The sequence below is a fragment of the Cheilinus undulatus genome, linkage group 12 (genome assembly GCF_018320785.1).
Source record: "Cheilinus undulatus linkage group 12, ASM1832078v1, whole genome shotgun sequence".
In the NCBI taxonomy this organism is placed as follows: domain Eukaryota; kingdom Metazoa; phylum Chordata; class Actinopteri; order Labriformes; family Labridae; genus Cheilinus; species Cheilinus undulatus.
In genome coordinates this window covers 21,102,154-21,114,495 of record NC_054876.1, presented here as the reverse complement: position 1 = coordinate 21,114,495, position 12,342 = coordinate 21,102,154, and the positions used below count along the sequence as shown (strand labels likewise).

General features: G+C 38.8%; 1 protein-coding gene across 3 annotated transcripts in view; it reads right to left on the bottom strand.

The window, feature by feature from the left end:
• LOC121518863 (connector enhancer of kinase suppressor of ras 2-like) overlaps positions 1 to 12,342 on the bottom strand; it is a 69,667-nt gene that overhangs the window by 17,314 nt on the left and 40,011 nt on the right. For all 3 annotated transcript variants that reach the window (XM_041801530.1, XM_041801531.1, XM_041801532.1), the window contains exons 11-12: positions 4,221 to 4,423; positions 3,951 to 4,040 (exon numbers count right to left, since the gene is read on the bottom strand). In XM_041801530.1, the coding sequence (XP_041657464.1) occupies positions 3,951 to 4,040; positions 4,221 to 4,423 (293 nt within the window). The remainder of the gene's footprint in view (positions 1 to 3,950; positions 4,041 to 4,220; positions 4,424 to 12,342) is intronic.

Here is a 12,342-nt window from a genome sequence, read left to right as displayed (position 1 = left end):
AGAGCTTAAGTGATAATTTCCCAACATGGCCACATCCTGTCCCTTGAGTTTACTTTAATACCTTCAGGCTGCTGCTTTATCACACCCTGTAGGAAAAAATACAGTCATTCTAAGTCTTTCATTGCTTCTGCCATTAGGCTTCCAAATCTTGACAGTAGAGTCATTGACTGATAACTTTGTATAATTTTGTTAAAGTGCAAATTAATAACTGCTAATAAATAAAAATATTTAAAACAGCAAATCATGTTTCTTGACTGAAATGTAATTATCCTCTGTAAACTGACAGAAGAATCTGTAACTCCCAATATTTTTGTGAGTTTCATTTAGAAAGAGCAGTAGACTGTGGGCTAATAAACATCTGAAAACAACGTACTGCCAATCAATGTAAGTAATGATATTCATCTCAAAGCTGATTCAGTTGAAAATGTCGTTTAATTTCAAAGAGTCTTTTCTTTGGTTTAAAGCCTCATAAAAACAAGCTTAAAAAAGCGTCACCCAGCCAAGTGTGAACACAAAGCTGGTATCGACAAATCAGAAGCAGTTTGATTTAATTCTTATGGAGGAAGTCATTATTGCACGATATATTTACATGGTACATGTTTGGTTTTGGTATTTTAATATTCAGAATTAAGCATTTACAGTGCTCTGAAAAAGTATTTTCCCCCTTTCTGAGTTTTTTGCATATTTATCACACTTAAATGTTTGACAACCCAAGTAAATACAAGATGCAGTGTCTGAATGATTATTTTTTTTGGGGGGGGGTCCAAACCTGGAACCTAAAAGCTGTCAGACAAAGTGAACAAATGAGAAACAAAGTCATTGAAATCTATCATTCTGGAAAAGGTTACAAAGCCATTTCCAAGGCTTTGGGACTCCAGTGAACCACGGTCAGAGCCATTATCCACAATTGGAGAAAACTGGGAACAGTGGTGAACCTTCCCAGGAGTGGTCGGCCAACCAAAATGACTCTAAGAGTGCAACGACCACTCATCCAGGAGGCCAAAAAAGAACCCAGAACGACATCCAAAGACCTGCAGGCCTCATTGGCCTCAAAAATGGCATCATGGGAGAGTTCCAAGGCCAAAACCACTGCTGACAAAAAGAACACAAAGGCTCGTCTCACATTATCCGAGAAACATCTTGATGATCCCCAAGACTTTTGGAGAAATATTCTGTGGACTGACGAGACTAAAGTTGAACACAGCATTTGATAAAAAGAACATCATGCCAACAGGCAAACATGGTGGTGGCAGTGTGATGGTCTGGGGCTGCTTTGTTGCTTCAGGACCTGGACCACCCGCTGTGATTGATGGAACAATGAATTCTGCTGTCTACCAGAAAATCCTGAAGGTTAACATCCAGCCATCAGTTCATGCCCTCAAGCTCAAGCGCTCTTGGGTTATGCAGCAGGATAATGATCCGACTCGGAGTTGCCAAGTCAAAGTCCAGACTTAAATCCAACCTAGATACCGTGGTGTGACCTTAAACAGGCAGTTACTGCTGAAAAACCCTCCAGTGTGGCTGAGTTAAAACAATTCTCCGAAGAAGAGTGGACCAAAACTCCTCCACAGTGATGTGAAAGACTCATCCCCAGTTATCACAGACGCTTGATTTCAGTTATTGCTGCCAAGGGTGGCACAACCAGTTATTAGGTTCAGGGGGCAATTACTCTTTCACACAGGGTCAGATAGGTTTGGATCCCCCCCCATAAAAAAATCAAATAAACATTCAAACTCTGCATCTTGTATTTACTTGGGTTGTCTTTGTGAAAAATAAAAATTGGTTTGATGATTCACTGTATTATTATAAAGAGTCTATTATAGAAATAATAAAGGTTTGAGGTCCTTTCAACAACTGACAAGAATCTATAATTTAGAGAGGCAGGATTTCTGTATGTATCTACAATTAAGAACTTACTTTGAAAAACACATAAAAAAAAATACCGAGGAGGAGGAGGAGTTGTGTCTGATAAAGATTTTTGTTGACATAATTAACGATGAGACTAACAAAAAAAATGATCACCAGAATCTACTCGTGTCTACAGCTGGATAAGGGTCTTTCCACACTGTATGTCAAAGCTAAATGGGAGAAAGATGCTCATATAAAACTAAAGAGGAATTGCTAAACGTATGTAAAATGCAGTCGACCACATCAAGCTCCCACTTGTGGAGAGAATACACCTGGAAAAACATTTTACAGTATTTTATCACCCCTAAAATCAAACAAATACAAAAAAACAACCCAGAGAATGGTCAATGCTGGAGAATGTGTGGAAACATGTCCGCAGGTCATTTTCATATATTTTGGGATTGTCCTGTTATGTCTTCATACTGGGTGAATATTATGACTGCAATTAGGGTATAATCAGTTCTGAGCTTAATTTTTCTTTCAGTACTGTATATTTGGGAAGTGTGCCAACTGGACTTAAGAAACAGGACAGGTACTTATTGCAGATACTACTAGCTGGTAGTAGTAAGGCAATTACCAGGAAATGGTTGAATAAGGAACCTCCAATGATAACTGAATGAAAGGAAAAAATTCAGGACATTCATAAAATGGACTAACTCTCATTCTCTCTGCTAAAAAAGGGGAAAAATATTGGAAAAACTGGAAATCATATTGTAACCTGAAGTGATGTCTTTATCCTTTGTGAAATCTGTAACATTCAGGAGACTTTTGAGCTCAAGGGACATTATTTGATTTGTAAAAGGAGACTAAGGAAATACTGACTTATGCACTTTATTGTAACCTTACTGTAAATTGGATTTATTTTATTTTATTTTATATGTAGTTTAAGCTCTATATTATGTGCTGACAAAACATTCTGTCCGACATGTGATGACCCTGTTTGTTCATTGTTCCATGTGTTTGTGGAAAAAACAAAAATATAAAAATAAAGTATAAAAAAAAAGTCTATTATAGACCTACTCATTTTGTAAAGTGTCTTAAGATAATAGCTGTTATAAATTTGCACTGTGTGATTAAAGATTGATTGATTTTATAAGCAAAGGAGTGAAAATGCAAAACTGCAGCAGTCATTTGTGCAACTCTGGGTCAAAATGCAATCTCTTCTTATTGAACAGGACTGATTCTGTTTTTTTTATGCACTTAATAAAAAGGTTTAACAAAATTTCAAAAATGTGTCTCATTAATTTCACACATTATGTAGCAAGTGCAGAAAGTAATTTTCCATAAATCCTGGGAATATTGGTAACTGAAATAGTTTATGATCAAACTTTGTGTGATCTCCTGTTTGATGAGTCAGCTGTTTGTGATTTAACGATGACTTTCAGAGATCTGTGAATGCTGACGTTTCAAAAGACTTCTATTAGAAAGGCATTAATAATCATCAGCGTAAGACTGTTGTCAGGCAGGAAGTCCTCAAACTTCCAAATATTGCTTCTTGTAGATAAATATAGCTCCATCACTTTTTCTGAAAAAAAAAAAAAAAAAAAAAAAAAGAAGCCCAAAGGAGCAACATATCACCATCATCCCCAGAGGAAACAAACACATCACTCAACTCTTTCTTTGAGACTGAAATAAAGCAAATCAGCCTCCTCCCACTCCATTTACCACCTATCCCGGCAGTCCCCAACAAAATGTGAAAATCTCTGGATGTATTTCTACAGTTGCCAAAGCAACAGTGTACTTTTTATATCCAAACAGAAAGAAACGGTGCAGCTGAGAGCGAGAAGAAAGGGATGAGGGGAGAACAGGAGCAGAGATAGATTATGAACATACGGAGGAGATGGAGGTAGGAACTGATATCCAGCATGTTATCAGTTTGACAGGCCAGCTCATCCTTCTACTTCCTGGCTCAGAGATCTGAGAGGGTGAGGATATTATGAGATATCAGCCCACTCACCTCATCTTGCTCTGTCCCTCTCTGTCTCCCTCCTTTCTCTGCCTCCCTTTCTTTTTCTCTCTCCCTCCCACGGCCTCCCACTCACCTCTCCTGCTCTCTCTCTTCATCTTGGCCAGGTCTTCATTGTCTCCCACCCAGTTGTATTCCACCGGCATGGAGATGGGCCTCAGCCTGCCTGAAGGAAGAAGAGAAACAGTAAATGTCAATATTACACAGCTGCCCACACACGCTCACACACACTCAAAAGAGAGGCAGACGTCTTAAAAAGTCTCCAGAGTGTACACGTGTCATATTGGCTCGTGGCTCTTATACAGTAATTACAGCAGCCTGTCTGCAGACCAGTGTGACGTCATACCATAGGTGGGGGTACTGCCCCTGCGGACTGACGACACCTCCTGGTTCTGGTCGTACTCGTAGCAGTACAGTATGGTATCTTCTTCCACCAGTGGAAATCGCCCCCGACATTCCTGATCCAGGTAGGAGTTTGGTGACTCAGATCCCTCTGCGACATGGACATCCGACTGAGAGTCGTCACCAGGAAGATTTCCTTTGTCGTCTCTGTGGTAGCAGAAAGAAAATGTCAACTAAGACTTGACTAATGTGAGAGAAAATTATTAAACAAAGCTGTGAGTCAGCTGCAGCTGTGCTGTGAAGCTGCTGTCACCAGTCATGTCTGTAAACACCAGGGATGTTTGAGGCTCTATGATATCAAATATTTGATCTGGTTTCATCACTGATTTGCTCTAGACGTTTCCTACAGAAACCAATCGCTCTGAAAACTTCCTTAAATTGCCATGTTTGATATTCATGTGTGAATGCTAGGGGTGGGTAAAAATATCGATTAATCGATGCATTGCAATATTTACCCCCTCAATTCAATATCGATTCAGCAAATCCTCTGAAGTGATTCACCTCCTGGCCAGTGGGGGTTACTGTGCGTGTGATTCGCATTGTATGGATGGAAGTCGCACTCGACCAAACAACAACCAACCATAACCATGTTATGTGAGGTTTATCACAATTTCTAAGTGGAAAGAAATATTATTAAAGTTTACATACACTTTACTTTTTCAGTGTTTATACAGAACTGGCATGTTTTTTACTTTTGTTCTCCTTATGTCCAATAAGTTATTATTGTGCAAATTTGTATTTTCAGTTGTTTTGTTGCTAAAAAAAAATGTGAGGTGACCTACCACATATGTTCACACGGGCATGAAAATAAATATTAAAAATTGTCAACAGGTCATTTGTGTATTTCTTCTTACTGAATCAACATCAAAGCATTTAAATCAATATCGAATAGATATCGAATTGAATCGCAACCTAAAGAATTGAAATCGAATTAAATCATGAGGTTCTTAGCAATACCCTGCCCTAGTGAATGTAGTTTTTGGCCGTGATTTTAAGTTAAACAAAATCAGATGTCAGTCTGCAGTAGTTTTTTGAAGACAGTCTTGCTGAGACACTGCCTCTGTCAGGTCAGAAATACACGCAAAACCTTTCAAATTAAAATTAACTTTAAGTTAGCTTTAGTGTAAGTGTTAAGGTATGGATTAGTATTGGTTTAGGACACCAGCAGTTAAATGTCAAAAACCGGACCTGCAAAACCTGATTACAAAATGTGTAATAAAGCCAAGTAAACATTCTGCTTACAGGAAAAAAATCTGTCCTCCACAAAAACATGCTAACACAGCTAATGTAGCTAAGGCTAAAGCTTACGAGTTAGTGATATAGGTTTTGTGGCTACGTTGCTGAAGCTATGTTAGCTACTTTCACTTATGCTACACTTGCGAAAGCTAATTTACCCACGTTATGGCCCGCCTACAGAGTTGACTGGGCCCCTGAAAAACCCGGGGAATGAGCCCTCCCTGGTTGTGATTTACTGATGATATCAATGCATCAATAGCATTGGATCAATAGCATTGGTGCTAACATCCTGGATAAAAGTTACCTCATTTTGGAGCTGAAAGGTGTGTCATGCTATCATTGGTTTCCGTTTTTTGCCACTTTTTCCCCTTTTCATCACACCTTCCGCCCACTTTGTACCATTTTTTCCACATTAAAGCCATTTAATTATTTTTGCCATTTTTGCTACTTTTAAAACTTTTCACTGCTTAGGCTGTCCATTTTTGCCACTTTGTGCAACTTTCAACCAATTATGACAATTATTAACTTCTTCTCACCATTTTTACCACCCATTTTTCCACTCTTGACTAATACTTGCTACTTCATCAAATTTTTTTGCCCTCTTTTAACGCATTTTTGACACTCTTTCACCACTTTTCACCATTTATTTCAGTGCATTTTTACCACACTTAACCCACCGTTGTCAATGTTCACCTTTACTTTGCAATTTTTAAAAATGTGGTCCCCTTAAAGTTATTACAATTCTTTCTACTTTATTCTCTGGTATCCTAACATTTGTGCACGATGGCTTAGCTATGACGTCTGTGTCATTATCTATGTTCTGATTCTTATGTTTTTCCTGTGCTTATTTGGTATATTTCATGTTTCTAAGGTTTAGTAATTCCTTGTGTTTCATGTTTAGTTAATCCCTGTTTCATGTTTCGTTTGTTCCCTGTGTTTTTAGGCCTTTCTTAGTTGTAGTTTCTAGTATATTTACTAGTTTGTTCTTTGTTAGTTTTTCTCCCTGTGTCTGAGTTTCCCTCCTTGTGTTTGGTTCTTTGTATCCCCCTGTGTTTTCAGTGTTTCCCTTGTTTAGCTTCTAGTGTACAGATTTGTTATCTTTGAGTGTTTGTGTGCTTCTTGTGTAGTGTTCCATGTTTCCTGTTTTATTTTGTAGTTGCCTTCCCTTGTGTGTGATTCTAGTTTTTCTTCCTGCTTTAGTTTCCCTCCTTTGTGATTACTCTCACTAGTATCACCTGTGTCTCGTTATCCACACCTGTTTCTCCTTGTGCAATCACTCCCTGTGTATTTAAGTGCTCTGGTTCTCCCTGGTCTTTGTTAGTTCGTCGCATATCTTCTCAGATCTCATTCCCTGTGTTACACCTCGTGCTTCCGATGGATTTTGCTGCTTTGTTTTTTTGGACTTTGAGTTAACTCCTGTGGATTTAGTTTGAGTAAGTTCTTTTGTTTGGTTTAATCAAATCCTTTTGTTTATCTGCATTTTGGGTCCTCCCTTTTGAGTTTTTTCCTGAAATCTGACAGTCTGACATTACTTTCTAAATAGTTTAGTTAACATTAGGAAAAAAAACACAATTTTGTTTAAAGAAATGGGTTTACATCTTTAAAAAGGCTATGTTGTACTACAGCATAAATGAATAAATAAAATCAGTTTTTTTGTTTTTTGTTTTTTTGCATTGATATGAGTGGTTACTATTCAGGTTAGATATAAAATATGGTCATTACAGAGTTACTTTACAATGGACCATGATTTTCCTGATGTTCATGGGCCCCTTAATTGACTGGACCCCAGAAAGCTTTCTCCTTCATCCCTTCCTTATGGGCAGCCTTGTCTATATTACAACAAAATACAATATAGCTAAAGCTAACATAATTACAATGGCTTAGTTAAAGCTAATGAAGCTAACATGAGCCCCTGTTCACATAACTACTTCTCTAACAGGTCTACTCTATTCTTAATTTCCAGTGTTAGGGCAACACATTACAAAGTAATCCATTAGAGTACTCAGATTACCTTTTTGTTGTAGCAAGTAACGTAATGTGTTTTCAATTCAAGTAATCTGTTAATAGTTTAATTTTTCATTAAAGTAATCTGAAAGAAAAATCCAGTTTTCCTTATCTTATTTTCCTTTATCGTCTTTGGTCACAAAAAACAGATAAAGGAAAAAAAAGAGGCTCCATAAAGCGTCTGCACTGTTTGGCCTTTCTTTCTTGTATGCATACTGCCAAATTAAAGAGGTGTAAATGTGTTTACTTCTGTTAATGATGTAATCAGGCTGTGTGCAATTCTGCATTCTGTCTTTGATACAATGAATAAGCCAATAGCATGTACTACTGATATCAGTTCATCTCTATTACAGATTCTACATAAAGAAGATTTAGAACCACTGTTAATTTTGTTGACTAAAACTGTGACTACAAATGTTCATCAACTACCATTTTTCCATGAGAAAGACCACACTAGGACTAGCTAAAAATAGATCTTTGATTAAAAAAAAAAAAAAGTTCAGTTTTTCTCAAAGACACTAAAACGAGATTAAATTGTTATTAAGTTTTTGTCCAATATTCTAAATCCATGATATTTCTCCATTGTGGACTTCTCTTATTGAACTTTGATTGGACTAAAATGTTTTTGAGTTTTCATTGACTAAAACTAACTTGAAGTATAAAGGGTATTGATGACTAAAATGTCACTAAACTATAAGGCATTTCATCTAAAGACAGAGTAAAATTAAAAAATGCTGTCAAAATAAACTTTAATCAATATGCAGGGCTCCCAATATTCAGCATATTACGTCTCCTGGTTTCCTTTTTTATTACATCTCTCCAAGCTGTATGGACCGATCACAAAGCAGCAGGCTTTGGTGTTTAAAATGTTCTGTGCTGACAACGACAAACATGTGAAGCCTTTTCTGCTCTGACAAACCAGCTCCAATCATGGGTAATCTTCTAATTAATTTGTCTCTGTAAATAAAATATCTGCATAAATTTGCAGCAAACAATCCATTATGAATCAAACATTTGAACCTGAGCCACAAATCTACTTGACACCATGTATAAAGCCAGTCAGCCGATTCATTACTACACAAACTAAAACACCAGTATTTAAAAGTTTTCTTCTACTCTGATAAAGCTTGACTTTTTACTTTTACCTCTTGTACTGGGGAAGATTTCAGGGGTAGCCAGTCTGACAATTTCTAAACATTTCCAGAAGAGCATGAGTGAATTCAGCTTAAGTTTTGCTTTTTAGGACTTTGGTAACTTTTTTCTAAAACTGACTCACAAATCCTGGGCTCAGCACTGTAGAATGATAAAACTAGAAAAGCACTCAGAGAGCACAGACCTCCACCATCAGCCCTATCTACCAATAGTGAAGAATCCTTTAAAAACTTTCCTGGATCCAGGAATGTTCTGTGAACAAGCAGTTATACTTTACCTTATTGAACAGACTTAATAGTGATTTAGTTTCTACTTTAAGGTCAGTAAAATAATGTTACAGCCGTATTAATAGTCTACAGCCAAGTTCTGCAAAGTCATGCTTTTAGATAAATGCCAACATCAGCATGCCAACATGCTCATAGCGACACAAAAAACCAAACTGGCAATAGGCAGGTATTACATCAACAATGATAGCATGTTAGCATCAGTGTTAATTTTGGAAACCATTTTGAAATTTAGTTTTTGTTTGATTCAGTCTTAAGACTAAAAGGCTCTTTAGCTCTGGTCACATTTAATCATATTCGCTTCTAAAAGTTTTAGTCTAGATTTAGTCAATAAAAACTCCAAATATTTCAGTCCAGTTTTGGACAATAAATTTTTTTCACATTTGAGTCTTTACTTCCAGTCAAAACTATTTTTTTTTTTAAGGGGATATTTTGGTATTTTTGAAGTTGGGCTATATAAGGCACTCGGCGATAGTAGTGCCATTAGCCTCCAGTGATTTTTAGAAAGCGTTGCCACTTTAAAATATGACACATTTGGAGAATCTAGGCTATACAGCATAGCAATACAAGCTTCTGCTACCAGCTACGTGCTTTCCGTTGTTGGGTCTGCGTGCTTCATCAGAGGAAACAACCAGTAACTTAAGCTAAAACAACACTAGAATGAGCTATTTAGGCTCAAGTGACGATGTGCTGTTTACAGTGGAAAACAAGGAGATACTGTACTTTTAGTGATTGGCAATTCAGTAGAAAGGCAGACGGGACAGAAACTTTAGTGCAGACTGGTTAGCAGGAGAGACACTGAGTTACCTGATGGTATAGGTGTGGAAGCTGTGAGCCCACATCCTTGAGAGCTACTGTGGGAGTGGGACTTCACAACACTTCTTTAGGACATTTCTGATCAAGGATAGCAGCTCACAGACACCTGCAGCCTGCATCACTCCGCATCCAGAGTTTCCTGCCTTATTGAATACTGATGTTTTACAGACCTTCATCAACCTTCTAAAGATAAACTGTAGAAAATGTCCTCGACCAGAGGAGCTGAATGGAAATTCATCAACCAAGTGAGTTTATGGCTGTTGTTTTATTCTTCTAATGGCTGATAATTACACAACGGATGTATTTTTATCATAAATTAAATACTTTTAATACCAACATTGTTTTATTCTTGTTTTATGGAGTTCATAAAACATAGTTGGTATTAAAAGTATTTAATACCAAGAATGTTCTATTCTTGGTATTAAATACTTTTAATTCCAACAATGTTTTATTCTTGTTTTATGGAGTTCATTTTAAATTTCACTTTTATCTGCTGGTTTGAGTCCCTCACTTTGAAAAACAAAACCAGACTGTAAAAATGTGTGGTAAAATTGTGGGGAAAATTTCTGAGAGTTCTCCCTCTTTTATAGATCCAGACTCACAAGGAGGGCCAAAGCCATCCTTACTGATCAGAGTCACCCCTTTTCTAATGAATAAAGGCTGGTGCAATGTGGTCACAGGTACAAGGTAGTGATACATAGAACAAGATGATATAAGAGTTTATTTATGCCGGTTTCTGTTGGCCTCATTAAGACCTTTACCTCATCTGTCCCTTAAAAATGCATTGTCTACATCTGCTAAACGTGTGTAAATGGTGAAGAGCAGTTTCTAACCTAAAAGTAGCCACTCTGAGAACTTGAATGTGTGACACTTAATGTGAGCATATCTCCTGCCACCAGTTTTTTTGTGTTTATCTTCTCTAATATTACCTGGTATGACCCATGGAGTGCTGCTAACCAGTGCTAATTGCTAATATTTTTGTTTTGCATTTTGACTCATATGTCTCCTGAGAGTTACTGTAGCTGTCGTAAAGCAGTTGTTAATGCTGTAATCCGACTCACTGTGGTAATAAAGCCAGAACCTGACTGGAGAGGGTTCACTGCTGTGTATCGTTAATTATTTTCTAACTTTTGTTTAAATATCTTACCAAGTATATCCAATTAGACGACACAGGAGAGTTCTACCACACATCATGCAAAATCAGTTAAACTATTGCTGCTTAAAATACTGTGTGCAATGTGTGCCAGTAATGAAACATCACTGCATCACATCATGACCGGTTGCAAGACCAGCCTCATACAAGGCCGCTACACCTGGAGGCACAACCAGGTCCTCAAGAGCCTGGCAGCAGCACTTGAGATCAGGAGGAGTACAACCAACTCCCTGCCCCTGAGAGCAAACAATACCACCAAGGCACCAGCATTTGTCAGTGAGGGACAGGAAAAGCCCAAACATCCTGCCACCAAGCCAGAAACTGGACATCTAGCCTTGGCCCGTGACTGGAAGATGCTTGTGGACATTGGCCAACAGTTAGTATTTCCAACTGAGATTGCATCCATCACCCTTAGACCAGACATGGTCCTCTGGTCCCCTTCACTCAAGTCTGTGTACATCATAGAACTCACAGTACCATGGGAGGACTCAGTGGAAGAGGCCTATGAGTGGAAAAAACTGCGGTACACAGAACTAGCAGCCAATGCAGAACAACGAGGATGGAAGACAAAACTCTATCCAGTCGAAGTGGGATGCAGAGGATTTGTCGCTACTTCCACCATCAGACTGCTAAAGGACCTGGGAAGCCATGGACAGGCTCTCCGGCAGATCCTTAGATCTGTGTCCAAAGCAGCTGAAAGGAGTAGCCAGTGGATATGGCTCAAGCGGAAGGACCCATGCTGGGCTCCAACAACAGCAAGAGGAGCAACTCACTAACACTACCAGCTCCTTCCCCACTTGAGAACCCAGAGCAGAACCCCCCATGAACAACATCTGTGCATCTCGTGATAGGGCATGGGACACAAGATCAGGCTTGATCACCCTGTAGCTGGCCACCTTTGATGAGGGTGTCTAGTGTTTAAAAGGCCGAAACACCCTATGACTCAAAGGTACACTACTGATGATGTGTCCCAAAGTTACATCTGTCCATATCCAAGGTGCACCTCCGATGGAGCTCTTAACATCAGGGAACCACCAGGAGGAACTACTAGGAGGATTCTGCTCTGAAGTGGTGTAATCATGAGTGGTGTTAAGGAAGGTAGTATCGGTATTGTCACTACCTGGAGCTCGCATCAACGGAGCCTGGGTCTGTTGAAGGTGGCATGCTGTTGAGGCTGTGTGGGCCATGTAATAAGATAGGTAAGAGGATGTCTGCGTGTTGGCATGGTGGGTCATGAGAGCCCGCGTGGAGGGGGGTGGCTCTGGGACGCTAGAGATCACTGTTCAGCCCTCTGGAGGTGTCTGCTCTTAACATCGGGGAACCACCAGGAGGAACTAGTGGGAGGACTACCTGTCTGAACATCAAAGAAACCTCAGGTAAGTTAGGTGCATCTCTGGTGACGCTCTTGATGTTGGGAGCAT